General features: G+C 43.0%; 1 protein-coding gene across 1 annotated transcript in view; it reads left to right on the top strand.

The window, feature by feature from the left end:
* Window positions 1–2049: 2049 nt before the first annotated feature.
* Window positions 2050–16533, top strand: part of LOC308248256 (jun dimerization protein 2-like) — a gene marked incomplete at both ends in the record, with an annotated part of 58181 nt that continues 43697 nt past the window's right edge. Inside the window, one exon of the mRNA XM_080668269.1 lies at window positions 2050–2154. Coding sequence (XP_080524395.1) covers window positions 2050–2154 — 105 coding nt within the window. The remainder of the gene's footprint in view (window positions 2155–16533) is intronic.

The following is a 16533-nucleotide window of genomic DNA, read 5'->3' as shown; positions in this document are numbered from 1 at the left end:
CAAGGCCAGCAATGAACATTTGGTGTCCTATCAGATGGACATACTGAGACTCCAGTTTTTTGTCACAATTTTGTTTACACATATTGTGATCATCTTTCTATTCCACAAGGCATCATATTGATGACATTATTCTTATTAGATGCAGTAAAAAAGAAGCATCAACAACTTTAGTAACCTTATTGTGAAGACACTGGCACCTCAAGACGGGGAGATAAGCCTAAAAAAATTCTACTTCAGTAAAACTGCTAGGGTCTGCTGGAGGGCGGCATGTGGAGATATCCTTCTTAAGGCAAAGTATAAGTTGTTTCATCTGACCCCTCTACCATCAGTAAATGGGTGTGTTACTCTGGCCCATTTACTGAGTGACAAAAAAAGAAAAGCTACTAATTTTGAGGTGGTGGCTAGAACAAGAGAAAAGTTGAACCTGGTCTACAAGTTTGTTCTGCATGATATAAAAACACCATCTGAGAGGTGATACAACCCTTTCTCAGAGTATTCCTGAAGGGCATTAGTAAAGGAAAACCCACCAAGTGGTCAGAGCTTTGATCCATGAACCTGGTTGTTCACTAGATTAAAATTAGAAATGGTCAGTTGCATGATGATATATTGACTAGAGGCCCGATGCATGAAGATTCGTGCAAGAATGGGCCTTTCTTCCCCTGGCTTCCGACACCGCCTTTGCTCCGGCCGGAGCTGCCTTTCTGCCTTCCCATGCTGCCCAGAGGCCCGGAACGGCTGGGGCAGTGCGGAAGGCCTGCGTTGTTGCCATGGCGATGATGCAAGCATCCCACCCCACCCCCAGCCTCTCAGTGCCTGTGTATGCAAATTAATCCATCATCTTTGTTGGGTTAATTTGCATACTCACTCCTGATTGGTTGGTGGGCATTGCGAAGGTATGGTCAATTTGCATCTTACTCTTTTATTAGTATAGATGGCTGTGACCATTTGTCTAGATCAGCCTTGGGCAAACTACGGCCCGCGGGCCAGATCCAGCTGTTCTATCCGGTTCTCTTGCTCTCCCCTCCGCTCCTTTACTTTGAATTTATATTAGTTCACACAAACACTGCATCCATGCTTTTGTTCCGGCCCTCCGGTCCAGTTTAAGAACATATTGTGGCCCTCGAGTCAAAAAGTTTGCCCACCCCTGGTCTAAATGATCAGGGACTTGAAAGGAACCTGACTGATAAAGTGGTAACAAGGAAATCTGGAGAACAGGTGTATGAATAACCTCTCTAAATGGGTGAAAAGTTAAGATAATGTGTCCCATGTGAGCAGAAAATCTTAACAATCAAGGGGATAGCCTGCCTCATCATGTGGATCCCAGTCAGCCCCCTTTTCCAGTAACCTTTGCTGTCCTCTAACAGGCTTATGAACAAAATTGGCATGGTGGTAAGGATGGAGATTGTACTTCAGCTCAGCAACACAGCCTCCCACTCACCAAAATGAGCCTGGCTGCAGCCACCGCTGAGCTTCCAATCTGCCATGAACATAGAGCAGCTGGGATGTATGGCACCATGTTCCAGGATGAACAGCTAGAAACCTGGTGGCAAACTGATTACATCGACTCTTTCCTCATGCGGGGACAGACTTTTGTAATTACTGAAATAAGCACTGGATACAGATTTGAATTTATTACATGCAATGTTGCTGCCAAAACTACCATCCATGAACTTTCAGAGCCTTATCCACTAGCATGTTACTTCACACAACACTGCTGTTGATCAAAAAACTCTTTTCACACTGCAGAAAATGCAGCATTGGGCACATACTCATGGAACACACTGATCATATAATACATGTTCCCTGCGCCCTGAAGCAGATGAGTTGATAGAATAGTGGAATGTCCACTTGGAGACTCAGTTGCAGGACCAGTGTGGTGCCAATGCCTTCCAGGGCTGAGACAAGGTTCTCAGGAAATCCAAGGAGCTGTATATGTTCAGAGTCTCTATCCTATATAATAAAAGGCTAATATGCAAATTGTCCCCATGGGTGGGTGTTCCACCAACCGGGAGTTAGATGTGCACTGACCACCAGGGGGCGGCACGGAACATGGTGGGCATTGGGAATGCATCGCTGGCAGTGGGCAGTAGTGGAGGCGCTGCCGGCCCTGACGAGCCCCGACAAGAGCCGGACCATAACAGGATGGTGCAGCAGGTGAGCAGGCAGCCCCAGGACAAGGCGGGTGCGAAGGGAGGCCCTATATGGTGGCAGCGTCAGGTAGGCAGCCAAGGAAAGGGAGGCCCTGGCTGGCAGCTGGAAGCCGCTAGGGACCCTACCCATGCACGAATTTCATGCATTGGACCTCTAGTCTTACATAGTGCCTATATCCCAGAGTTCCTACCTAGTTACATACACAGATTTTTTAAATATAATACCTTTCTGTGGAGCTTACCTGTGTAAAAAACTATTACCAAAGACTCTGTTTGGATCATAACCAGTGAGTTTCAAAGGTACCACAAGTCTTAGGCAGTATGTGTTATCAGCATTCTCCATTTGACAGCTGTGTGGCAGCATACTAGTAGAAAGACACTAGAATTTATGTTATTGTTCATTGCAGCACATTTTAGTTGTGAGACTTTGGACAAATCAACCAATCTCTCTACTTTGTAATGCCCTTATATACAAGACAGTGATAATAAACAGCATTTTATTTTATTTTATATTATTTTAAATCTTTATTGTTCAGATTATTACACGTGTCCCTCTTATTTTTTCCCCCATAGCTCCCCTCCACCTGATTCCCCACCCCACCCCATGCCCTTACCCCACCCCCCCTGCCACTGTCTTCATCCATAGGTGTAAGATTTTTGTCCAATCTCTTCCAGCACCCCTCACACCCACTTCCCACTGAGAATTGTCAGTCCACTCCCTTCCTATGTCCCTGATTCTATTATAATTACCAGTCCATTCTGTTCTTCAGATTTTTTTATTCACTTGATTTTTAGATTCAGTTGTTGGTAGGTATGTATTTGATGTCATTTTGTTGTTCATAATTTTTATCTTTACCTTTTTCTTCTTCTTGCTCTTCTTAAAGAATACCCTCCAGCATTTCATGTAATCCTGGTTTGGTGGTGATGAACTCCTTCAGTTTTTTCTTGTCTGTGAAGCTCTTTATCTGACCTTCAACTCTGAATGACAGCTTTGCTGGGTAGAGTAATCTTGGTTGTAGGTTCTTGCTGTTCATCACTTTGAATATTTCTTGCCACTCCCTTCTGGCCTGCATAGTTTCTGCCGAGAAATCAGCTGACAGTCGTATGGGTGCTCCCTTGTAGGTAACTAACCGTTTTTCTCTTGCTGCTTTCAAGATTCTCTCTTTGTCTTTTGCCCTTGGCATTTTAATTATGATGTGTCTTGGTGTGGTCCTCTTTGAATTCCTTTTGTATGGGGTTCTGTGTGCTTCCTGAACTTGTAAGTCTATTTCTTTCACCAGGTAGGGAAAGTTTTCTGTCATTATTTCTTCTAATAGGTTTTCAATATTTTGCTCTCTCTCTTCTTCTGGCACCCCAAAAATTCGGATGTTGGTACGCTTAAAGTTGTCCCAGCGGCTCCTTACACTATCTTCATATTTTTGGATTCTTTTTTCTTTTTGTTTTCCTGGTTGGGTGTTTTTTTGTTTCCTCATATTTCAGATCTTTGGTTTTATTCTTGGGGTACGTTGATCTATAGTTGAGTTTCTGTATATTCTTTATTTCAGACAGTGTATGCTTAATTTCTGACTGGTCCTTTTCCATTTTTTTGGAATTCTCATTAAGATCCTTAAAGGTCTCACTAAGTTCCTCAGAGGCTTTTAGAAGATTCTTGAGTAACCTTATAAATGTGGTTCTGAACTCTATGTCATCCAGTAGTTTGCTTTCCTCCATTTCTTTCATTCGTGACATGTTTCTTTGTCTCCGCATTTTGGCTGCTTCCCTGTGTTGATGGAGTGGCTTTGTGTGGTAGGTGACCTATAGGGGCCAGTAGTTCAGCCTCCCCAATCACCTGAGGTGGATGCTCTTGGTACACCCCTTTGTGGGCTGAGTGAAAAGTGTTGGTGTAGTTAAGTCTTGATTGCTATTGGTACACTGGGAGGAATTGACCTCCAGGCCAATTGGCTGTGAGGACCTGCTGTGTCTATAATGGAAGAACTGCTGCACTGGAGACACGCTTATGGTGCAGGACTTGTTTCAGTGGGGCTTTGGTGTTCACTGAGTCTGCATCTTGAATGTGTCACTTATGGATGTGAGGAGTTGAAATCTGGTGTCTCACACTGACCACTAGGTACACTGGCTTCTGGATCTCCAATGGGGTACAGGTCAGCTACTGTATGAGGCCACCCAGTAGGAGCTACAGCAAGAACTACAGTTTTCTCCTCTTTGCTTGGGGTTTGGAGGTTTTGGAGCTGTCTGACCCGTGCTGCAAGTTTGCTAGGTTAAGCTGCGATAGGGCAGGCCATTAATATGCTAAAGCCGCTACTTGGAGCTTGGGTGGGTTTGTAGGTTGTGCAGGGCAGGGTCTCAGGGCGTGACTAGGCTAGGGCGTGGCAAATAGTGATGGCTGCCAGTTAGCCTGCTCTGTGTCTCTGACCGAATCCCCATGTCCTGTGCCCCAGTGCAGTAAACAATTATTCCTGCATGCAGCTCCGCAAGCAAGCCACCCTCACTTTCCGACCTGATGGCAGACAGTCCAGCTTCTCCCCATAGGAGTTTGGGTCCCCCACATCTCCCCAGAAACTGGATTTCAGAGTAATCGGGGGCTTGTCTCCCTTCGGGTTGAAAAAAGCAATGCCTGCCACCAGCCCGGATTGCACGCCTCTGTACCTCAGCTTTTCAGCACTTGTGCACGTCTCAATGCTCTTTTCTCTTTCCTTCTAGTTGTAGAACTTCCACTCAGCCAGCTTTCCTGTGGTTATGGGTGATAGACGTTTTTGTCTTTTAGTTGTAGTTTTGAAATTGTTGTGCAAGGCAGCAGTTTAGGTGTTTACCTACACTACCATCTTGGATCCTCCCAGGCTTTGTTTCAACAGTTAGCATTTTAAATGCTTGTTATGTAGGCAATGGTAAATAATTAGTTCTTTGGAATTGGATTTTTTGGATTTAAATCCCAGCTTCTATACCTGTCAGTGGTAATATTAAACATGCTTTATACTTCACAAGATTCAGGTGAATTATGTGTAAAACAAGGACAATAAACCATAGTTTGGGTAAGAATAAATAAAAGCACCTGGAAGAAACCTTTGGAGAAATGATATTTAGAAAATTCTGCCTAAATATTTTTGTGCATTTGCTAAGTAAGTATTCATTCTTCATTAGGACAATTATAAATTATATCAACAAATGTCGATACAATTATATCCTTAAGAGATTATCTAGCTCTGGTCAGTGAGTGGTTGAAGTGTTGGCCCCTGCACAGAAGGGTTGCTGGTTGGATTCCTGGTCAAGGGCATATATCTGGGTTGCAGGTTCGATTCCTGGCCCCAGTAGGGGTAGCGCACCTGTGGAAGGCAACCAATATATGTGTCTCTCATGTGTTGATGTTTCTCTCTCTCACTCTCTTTTTCTTTATCTCTCCCTCCCTCTCTTCCACTCTCTCTAAAAATCAATGGAAAGACTATCCTCCAGTGAGTATTAATAAAACAAAGAGAGAGAGAGAGAGAGAGGATATAAGAAACAGAAGGATTTCATGGTAACAAAGACTAATTTTAATTTTTAATTTTTTTAATCATAAGAAATATTGTTATCTTTTCTGCTTAGTATATTTCTATTAAAGGAGAAAAAAACATTAATTAATCAATGAAACATGGGGTGATTACAGCCAGGGTTGAAGTAACTTATTTTTAAATTGTTTTTTATCCAAATAGCCATCCTTTTCTTATTTTTGTCTCAACCCACTAAGCACACAGCTCTCCATGCTGTATTAATTTGACCTTGGAAACTGCAGAACATATGTCGTTTTTATTGAGTTGTATGATGTTATTAAAGGAGAAGGTAATTCTCTATCTCAAGCACATGACATTTAGACCAAGTGTTCCTTGTTTCTCAATCCATAATCATAATTAATAACTTCACATTTTTAAACAAAGAAATAAAAAATAATGATAAAATGCAGTTATTTTGTGAGAGGTCTTTTAAAAATGAAAAAATAATAATTTTAAGAAGTTGCGACATAACTTACTTCTTGGTATAACTCGATCTCAAGATTCTAAAGACAAAATAAAAGCCATATTTTTCCCTGCAACCACTTTAGTTTTCTACCCTCATTTTACATTATTCTGCAAATAATAATAAGAGAAAACTTGGTTTTAGAATTAGCAAACTCTAGGAAGTAGAATGCCAACAGGAGTATGCACAATATATCTGGGATTTTGAGATGATCTACCGAACTCGGGTCCAGAAAAAGAAGCAATCAAATGAAAAATTTATCAAGTTATTTTAAAAATCTTAACTTGTTAAATTTGGCCTTTTGGTAATTTCTGATTATTTTGAGACATAGCTTCAATTTATTCAGAATCTGATTGTCTGCTTCCCAATTTCCTGAAATATTTTCTTGTCTTCCTATTGCCAAGGGAGAGAATGTGATACTATTGTAAATTTGTATCTTATATAGAAACAGCCACATTTTTTATTCATTTGTCACAGCAACCTTGAGAGATACATTCATGGCCAGTAATGCATAATTTCCTGCATAAAAAAGTATAGTTGAGAAATTTGGGCTTTCTTTTTCAAGGAAAAATATACTGAAAACTGATTCAAATTTCCACTTAGAAATCAGCAATTATCATCATACAGTAATCTGCATTAGTTAACTGTCTTCAAGAGTTCAAATACTTCTCCCTTAAATATGAAGAGTCCAAGCAGAGTCCCATTGTTATTTGTGTATTTAGAGTCTCTCTCTAAAAAAAAAAGTAATCTATTCTTAAAAACTCTTTAAAAAAACTTAAACATAATCTACAAGATAGATTATTGCAAATAGCTGTGAGAATGGATTAACTAAGTAGTGTTTTATTGTTGGTTGGTATTCCTGGGAGGTTAACTCATAACTTATTTCTGGCAATTGAATAAACCAGACAATCCATTGAGTTTATTCTTTTAAATTTTGATTAGTTTCTATTTTTTATTTTGTATATTATTCAAAATTTTTCTCCTAAGAATTGATGATATGTGGATGCTGAGGATAACTGTGGAAAAGGTATTTCCAGTGAGTCTCAGGCTACTTACTGATTCAGTAAAAAACAACAACAAAAAAAAAACACCACAACTGACTTCTTAGGTACAGTCAAGATCAGAGTTAGGGAATTCATGGAGGCCTCAGCAACCCTGCTGGAAAAAAGGAGGAACTCATTGTATGTTAAAGGTAAGCTCTCCATATGCTTTGTTTAGTACAAATAATCAGACTATTACCATAGCATATAGGAAGTCCTATAACAACAAAACAAAATCACGAAAGAATCAGGCAAGATTTCCTAGAATAAGTAATGCCTGAGCTGAACTTTGAACACTAAATAAGTTAGGAAGTCCAGAATAGGAGGATGGTCCAGTGGAGCAACAACTGTAACTGTGGAGGGTGAGAGTGTGTTCAGAATACATTTCTGAAATTTTTAATAGGAGTTGAAGTTGAAGAGGAAAGTAGATAATAAAGAGCTTCTTTGTCAGATGGAAGAGTTTGAATTTTATTAAAAATAAAAGGGGAGGAAGCATTATCCTTGCTACATTTCTCAGAAGCTTTTTTTCTGGACAAGTTTTCTCTTTGACCTGGTCCTCTCTGTATTTGTTTTTTGCTGTTAATATACTGAGTTGCAGTAGTCAGCTCTCTAAAGGGCATGCTCTGCACTTGCTCTGGCTCCCACAGTCCAGACTGCTTTGGGCAAACTCTTTGCTCATATTGGTCCCAGTGGATTCCTATTGTCACTTTTATTGAATGTAATTGAAGTCCAGGTATTGGATATAACTTGAAGATGCCAGGTGAATCTTGCTGCTAAGTGATGTAAGGAAACAGGTTTAAGGAGAATCTGATATCTGGAGATCAGTGTCATTTTCTCACAAAAGAAGGGATTTGTAAAACTGAACATATTGTGTCTCAAAAATAACTAACTTTGATTTATTTCCTCATCAAAATATTCTATAGTTACCTTACCACACCTGGGCATCAATTTTAGTGAAGAAAGTAATTTTGGAATTTGTTCAGATCCATGTGGCAACGGGAAATATATATATTTTTTAAAGTTACTCTTTGATGCTTGCTGTACGTAGGCCATGACATCTGTTTCAGGTAAGAAATTGTGTATTACAAATAAACCATTTAAGAAAGGAAAAGTTTTAAGCCTGTAATGTGGTTTTAAATTTACATGAAGAAAGACAAACAGAAATAGTCCCCTATCTAAAGAAGTAAATTCTCTTCTTTACTTGTCTAATTAGAATTACTCAAGTCACCTTAAAGCAGTGATTTATCTGATCCAAGAAGGGCCATCATTATCAAGATAGCTTTAACCTTCTTAATTTTTTCTTCTCCAGAACATTAATCTCACTTTAGAATCTCACACCTATTTCATGCACAATGAGAAGAAGCCTAGGGGGTGTTGATATTCTACTTCTCTTTTGAAGACTAAGAAATTATATTATCTTACAAAAAAGGAAATAGTTTGTAGAAATGTTAATAGGCAATGGGATGAAGGAGGCTGTTAACTACAGTGATTTTTAGAGAAATAGGTTTTTGTAAATGTAATTCTTTATTGTTGAAAGTATTACATATGTCTCCTATCTCCCCATTGACCTCTCCCAGCTTGCTCCCACCCCCCAGCACATGCCCTCACCCCCTATTGTTTGTGTCCATTGGCAATGCTTATATGCATGCATACAAGTCCTTTGGTTGATCTCTTACCCTTCCTCCTACCCCACTCCCTGCCTTCCCTTTGAGGTTTGACAGTCTGTATAAAAAATTATGTGCTGCCCTGACTGGTTTGGCTCAGTGGATAGAGCATCGGCCTGCAGACTGAAGGGTCCCAAGTTCGATTCCAGTCAAGGGCATGTACCTTGGTTGAGGGCACATCCCCAGTAGGGGGTATGCAGGAGGCAGTTTATCGATGTTTCTAACTCTCTATCCCTCTCCCTTCCTCTCTGTAAAAAAATCAATAAAATATATTAATAAATATAAAAACATGTGCTTCCTTTAAAAGACTTAGATGATGATTTCTCATATCACCTATGAAACTACTACAGACTTGTCTCTATAAATTCTACATTCTGTGATTTGCATCTTTTCAAAAGAATTGGAAATTTGATAAAGCACTCTTTTTATTGTTATATAATTGGCATTTAGAATTGTGCAAATTTAAGGCATGCACCATATTAATTTGATACACTTATATATTGCAATGTAATTACCACTGTAAGCATTGGGTGTTAGCTAACACCTCCATGAATTCAGATCATTATCACTTCTTTTTTTGTGGTGAGAACATTTGAGATCTAGTCTCTTAGCAATTTTTAACTATATATTACAATATTGTTAACAATAATCAAAATACTGTGCATTATATTGCCAGAATCTATTCATCTTCTGTGTGTTCATACCATTTTAAACCACAATTTTATCCTCTATTTTTACAAATGCAGCATTTTTTTTATTCCACACATAAGTGATACTGTACAGAGTTGGTCTTTCTGTGTCTGACATATGTCATTTAGCATAATGCCCCCAAGTTCCATTCATATTGTCACAAATGGCAATATTTCTTTTTTCTCTCAGGACTGAATAACAGTCCATTCTACAAAATACCACATAATTTTTATTTATTTTTTCATCCATTTACAAGTGGTTGTTTCCATATCTTGGCTATTATAGCTACATTAAACATTAGAGTGCAGAATTTTTTTAATATCACACTTTTACTATTTTTACATTTACCCAGAAATAGGATTGATGGATCATATGATAGTTCTATTTGTACATTTTGAGGAACATCTTAGTATTTTTCATAAGAGCTGAAACAATCTTTATTTTCTTCAGCAGTGAACAAGCGTTCCTATTTCTCCACATCCATGCCCAAAATGGTAGCCATTGTAACAGGTGTAGTTGATATTTTATGTAGTTTCAACTTTAATTTATGTGATAATTAGTGAAACTGAGCATTTTTTCATGTGCCCATAAGGCCAAATAACTATATAATTTTGTTGAAATAAACAAATAGTTAGATATAATATGTTCAAGGATTTGAAGATACTTTCCAGATTGATCTATAGATTTAATTATTTTTTGTCAAAAATTTCACAGGTTTTTATTTTTAAACTAGTGGCCGGGTACACAAATTTGTGCACATTGAAAGGAAATTAATTAGAAGAAAAAATTTTAATATCGCTATTTGCCCCTTCTCTATAATAGAAGTATCAAGCAAATTCACGATCGACAATGACAGATGGAAACACACGCGTGTGACTGGCGCCAGTGAGAGCTTTATATGTACCACACATGCGCAAGTCAACTTAGCCTTTTATAGATATAGAATAAGCTTGCTTAATTAGACCTGCATTCTGATGTAGCTAAACTTTTTCCAGCCCAGTGAAGCACCCCGACTTCTCTTTCAGAAAATTGTCAGCGACAAAGAAGTAAATATCAACATGAAGCAGATTATTATTATAGATCACCCAGGGAGAACAAAGGGTACAATACTTAACTGCAGCAGTGTTTGACTATACTACTCTGCACAGTGAGAAAATATGAAGTCATTTTTAAGGTGCACCATTTCTTACTTCTTTTCAGTCGGGTCAAGTGTGTAAGCTTTCTAAATTTCTGTTTTCCAGCTAATGGAAAAAAAAAAAAAAAAAAAAAAAAAGATTCCACCAAGTCTCCTATCTATCTATTCTAGGATTTCTGTGAGGATCAAATGAGATGAAGCATGGGAAAATGCTTCACAGGCATTTGGTTAAAGTGTAAAATGTTTGCACCTGGCTATAAAGCAAGTCATGTTCCTGGGCTGAAGAAACTCCAAGGAGGCTAGTTGCAAGGGGGAGGAAGCTGGGCATTCCAATGTGATGTCATTACCCAGTGCCCACAGCCAACATTTCTGGGCTGGGCCCCATTTTGCGTCATGGGGTCTTGGCAGTGTTGGCTGCGATTTGCTAGTCTGTCACCCTGGGGTGGTGGCAGGGCCTGTGCCCCACTTGGGGGAAGCTGAGTGTTGCTTTATGGGCACCAGGTCCATGGTGCCATTTCTCAGTAAATGGCCAGTGGGTGTCATGGCAGCTCCTGTGTTGAGTATCTACCCCCTGGTGGTCAGTGTACGTCATAGTGACCAGTCGGACACTTAGCATATTAGCCATATATATATATATATATATATATATATATATATATATATATCCTATCTAATAAAGAGGGAATATGCTAACTGACCATCACTCCATCACAAAGATGGATGCACCCACAGCTGAGGCCACGTTCCCCTAAGGAGCCTTAACGAGCTATCAGCAGGGACCTGAGGTTACGCCCTCCCCCACCCCCTTGGGGTTTGACCGGGGACATCAGGCCACATCCTCCATCAGGCAGGACTTGACAGGGGACCTCAGGCTGCACCCCCTACCCAGCAGAACTTGACAGGGGACCTCAAGGTGCCCTTCCCATCCTGGTGCTGGGCTAGCAGACCTCAGGCTGCTACCCCCGCCCCAATGCCAGGCTGGGGGACCTCAGGCCATGCCCCCCACCAGGTGGGGCTTGACAGAGGACCTCAGGCCGCACCCCCTGCCCCAGCACTGGGCCAGGGGACCTGAGGCTGCGCCCCCCTTCCTGGCTGGGCTTGACAGGGGACCTCAAGGTGCACCCCTAGTGCTGGGTCAGGGCAACTCAGGCCACGCCCTCCACCTGGCAGGGTTTGACAGTGGACCTCATGCTGCGCCCCCCACCCGGCAGGGCTTGTCGGGGGACCTCAAGGTGCACTTCCTGTTCTGGTGCTGGGCTAGGGCACCTCAGGCTGCTCCCCCTGCCACAGCACTAGGCTAGGAGAACTCAGGCTGTGCCCACCACCAGGTGGGGCTTGACAGAGGAACTCAGGCGCAACCCCCGCCCCAGCATTGGGCCAGGGGACCTGAGGCTGTGCCCCCTGCCTGGCTAGGCTTGACAGAGGACCTCAGGCCATGCCCCCCACCCAGCGGGGCTTGACAGGGGACCTCAAGGTGCACCCCCCAGTGCTGGGTCAGGGGAACTCAGGCTGCGCCCCCCACCCAGCAGGGCTTGACAGGGGCCCTGAGGCTGCGCCCCCCTGCCAGTGGGGCTTGATGTGGGACCTGAGGCTGTGCCCCCCTCCCGGTGCTTGGCTGGAGGACCTGAGGCTGCGCCCCCCCATCTGGTGGGGCTTGATGCAGGACCTCAGGTCATGACCCCCACCAGGTGGGGCTTGACAGGGGACCTCAAGGCACACTCTCCCCTCTCCGGTCTGGGCTGGGGGAACCTCAGGCCATGCCCCTGATCCTGGCCCTGGGCCAGGGGACCTGAGGCTACACCCCCTGCCTGGCAGGGCTTGACAAGGGTGGGACTGGCTGGGTCTGGATCTAGCCCAATTGGGGGTGGTGAGCCAGCCAGGTCTGGGTCTCACATGATTTTGAGGCACATGTGGGTGGGTGGGGACTTGACTCTGGGTCGCAGGTGTGCCCCAGACTCTGACAGGAGGAAGGTTTTCGTATACATTTTACTAATTTTCTTTTATCTCTGACACTTCTATGATAGAGAAAGGGCAAATAAAAATATTAAATTATTTCCTCTAATTAATCCCCTTTAAATGTGCACAAATTTTGTGCACTGGGCCAATTATATATATATATATGGTCAATTTGCATATTACTCTTTTATTATATATATATTAGTGGCCCGGTGCACGAAATTCGTGAAAATCATGCACGGGGGGGGGCGTGTCCCTCAGCCCAGCCTGCACCCTGTCCAATCTGGGACCCCTCAAGGGATGCCCAACTGCCCATTTAGGCCCAATCCAGGTAGGATTGGGCCTAAATGGACAGTCAGATATCCCTCTCACAATCCAGGACTGATGGCTCCCAACTGCTCACCTGCCTGCCTTCCTGATTGCCCCTAACTGCTTCTGCCTGCCAGCCTGATCATCCCCTAACCACTCCCCTGCCAGCCTGATTGATGCCTAACTGCTCCCCTGCCATCTTGTTTTCCCCTAACTGCCCTCCCCTGCAGGCCTTGTCACCCCTAACTGCCCTCCCCTGCGGGCCTTGTCACCCCTAACTGCCCTCCCCTGCGGGCCTTGTCACCCCTAACTGCCCTCCCCTGCAGGCTTGATAGCTCCCAACTGCCCTCCCTTGCAGACCTGGTCCTTCTCAACTGCCCTCCCCTACTGGCCATCTTGTGGTGGCCATCTTGTGTCCACATGGGGGCAGCCATCTTTGACCACATGGGGGCAGCCATCTTGTGTGTTAGAGTGATGGTCAATCTGCATATTACTCATTTATTAGATAGGATAGAGGCCTGGTGCACAGGTGGGGGCCAACTGGTTTGCCCTGAAGGGTGTCCTGGATCAGGGTGGGGGTTCCCTTGGGGTGTGGGGCGGCCTGGGTGAGGGGCCTGTGGTGGTTTGCAGGCCAGCCATGCCCCCGGCAACCCAAGCAGAGGCCCTGGTATCTGGGATTTATTTATCTTCTATAATTGAAACTTGGTAGCCGTCAGCGGAGGCCTGGGCCGGCCAAGGTGTGCTGGAATCTTCCTCCATCACTGGGGAAACCCAAGCCTCCTGCTCGCTCCGTGGCTGCAGCCAACTTGGTTGGGTTAATTTGCATACTCACCCCTGATTGGCTGGTGGGCATGGCTTGTGGGTGTAGCAGAGGTACAGTCAATTTGCATATTACTATTTCATTAGATAGGATACTAGAGGCCCAGTACACGACATTCGTGCACTGGGGTGGGGCAGGAGGTCGGTCCCTCAGCCTGGCTTGCACCCTCTCGCAGTCCGGGACTCCTCGGGGGGTGTCTGCCTGCTGGCTTAGGCCCGCCCCCATAGAGAGAGGCGAGAGAGTTTCCCGGCACTACTGCTGCACTCACCAGCCATGAGCCCGGCTTCTGGCTGAGTGGTGCTCCCCCTTTGGGAGCACACTTACCACTAGGGGGCAGCTCCTGCATTGAGCGTCTGCCCCCTGGTGGTCAGTGCACGTCATAGTGACCGGTCATTCCACCATTCGGTCAATTTTCATATTAGCCTTTTATTGTATAGGATAGATAGATAGATGATAGATAGATGGATAGATAGATAGATAGATAGATAGATGATTGATAGATAGATAGATAGATAGATAGATGATAGATAGATAGGTATTCTAAAATTAATTTGGAAAAATTAAGATCTGATTTAGTAGAAATCATTTTGAATACAAAGAATTAAGCTGTAAGATGTATACTATGTGATTTCAAAGCTTAATATAAAGCTATAATATGACATTATCATAAAGATAGAAAATTTGTTATTGTAAGAAAATAGAAACCCAGAAACTATATATATATATATATATATATATATATATATATATATATATATATATATATTCATTTCAGCCATTAAATTAGGATAATTCAGTGGGAAAAATTTTTTAAAAATTATAAATATGCTAAAAAAGTTGTCTTTTGTGTTTTTATATGAATATTAATACCTTTTCCCCTCCATATACAAGATTTACTTTGAAATGGATCATAGGCTTAAAATTAAATCCAGTATCAAAAAACTTTCAAATATTGAAATGGAAGAATTGCAATTTTATGTTAAATAAAAATTTAATGTACTGGACAGAATAATAGAAAAACATAAAAGAAGAAAAATGTTAAATTAGATTTTCTCAAAATTAAAAAAATCTATGTATCAAAAGATACCAGTAAAACTATGAATAGGTATGCTACTATCTGGGAAAATATTTGAAGCCATATAGGAAAAAAGGATTTTGTCCAGCATATACTGGAATCTTATCTTTTAAATCAATAATAATTGACAACATAATAATTACTATGCACAATACTTAAACTTTTCTCAAAAACTATACAAATGGCCTATAAGCACTTGAAAAGATACTCAACCATATTTTATTTTATACTCACTAAAATGGATAAATTTAAAAAAAATGAATGACAAATATTCTAGGGATATAGAATAACTCAAACTTTGATACATTGCTAATGGGGCAAAATTAGTTCAAACATTTTAAACTATATGAAGAAGATTTTATAAAGTTAAACATAAATCTACCTTGTGCCATCAGCAGTTGTGAGCGGCGGCTGCTGGCCCTGATCGCCCCTGAGGGCTTTTCCACCCCGCCCCTGCTCCTGACAGTGATTTTACTCCCAAGTATTTATTCAACAAAAGTACAACATACATCAAGAAAATGACTGGACTAGAATGGTTATAGCAAGTTTTATCACAATAGATTCAAATATGAAAGAAAAGTCCTCTGTTTGTGAACAGTAAACAAACTCTATTATATCTACATACAGTTGAATACTTCAGAGCAATTACAAAATTTCTCAAGCAACTTATCACAGAGATGAATATGAAAATATCACATAAAGAGAAAGTAACTTTTTTGGCACAATAGAAAAGATATGATAACAGTATTATTCATATTAAATACTAGAGGCCTGGTGCACAAAATTTGTACATGGGGGGGTCCCCTCAGCCCAGTCCTCACCCTCTCCAATCCGGGATCCCTTGGGGGATGTCAGACTGCTGGTTTAGGCCCAATACCAGGGATTGGGCCTAAACTGGCAGTTGGACCGGATTGGGTCTAAACTGGCAGTCGGACATCCCTCTCACAATCCGGGACTGCTGGCTCCTAACTGCTCACCTGCCCGTCTGCCTGATCGCCCCTAACTGACCCCCCTGTTGACCTGGTCGCCCCAACTGCCCCCTGCTGGCCTGGTGCCCCCAACTGCTCCCCTCTGCTGGCCTGGTCGCCCCTTACTGCCTCCCTCTGCCAGCCTGGTCACCCCTCACTGGCCCCCCCGCTGGACTTGTCGCCCCTCACTGCCCCCTCTGCTGGTCTGGTTGCTGCCAACTGCCCCCCCCACCCCACCAGCCTGGTTGCCCCATGCAGCCTGCTGTTCAGTCATTTTGTTAAACCTCACTAATACCCCTGCCAGCCTGGTCACCCCCAAAGACCCCCCTCTACAAGGCTGGTCGCCCCTCACTGCCCCCCCTGCTGGCCTGGTTCCCACCAACTGCCCCCCCCCAGTGGCTTGGTTGCCCATGCAGCCTGCTGCTCAGTCATTTGGTCACACCTCATTGACCCCCCCCCCCCCAACCAGCCTGGTTGCCCCCAACTGCCCCCCCTGCTGTCCTGGTCACCCCTCACTGCCCCCCTCTGCTGACCTGGTCACCCCTTACTGCCCCCCTCTGTCAGCCTGGTTGCCCCCAACTGTCCTCCTCTGCCAGCCTGGTCACTGCTCATTGCACCCCCCTGCTGGTCTGGTTGCCACCAACTGCCCCCCCCCCCACCAGCCTGGTCACCCCACACAACCTGCTATTCAGTCATTTGGTAATCCCTCACTAACATTCCTGCTGGCTTGTTGCCCCAC

The sequence above is a fragment of the Plecotus auritus genome (genome assembly GCF_963455305.1).
Source record: "Plecotus auritus genome assembly, chromosome: 5".
Lineage (NCBI taxonomy): Eukaryota > Metazoa > Chordata > Mammalia > Chiroptera > Vespertilionidae > Plecotus > Plecotus auritus.
Note: the sequence above shows the minus strand (reverse complement) of the source record. Positions and strands in the feature narration are given on the sequence as shown.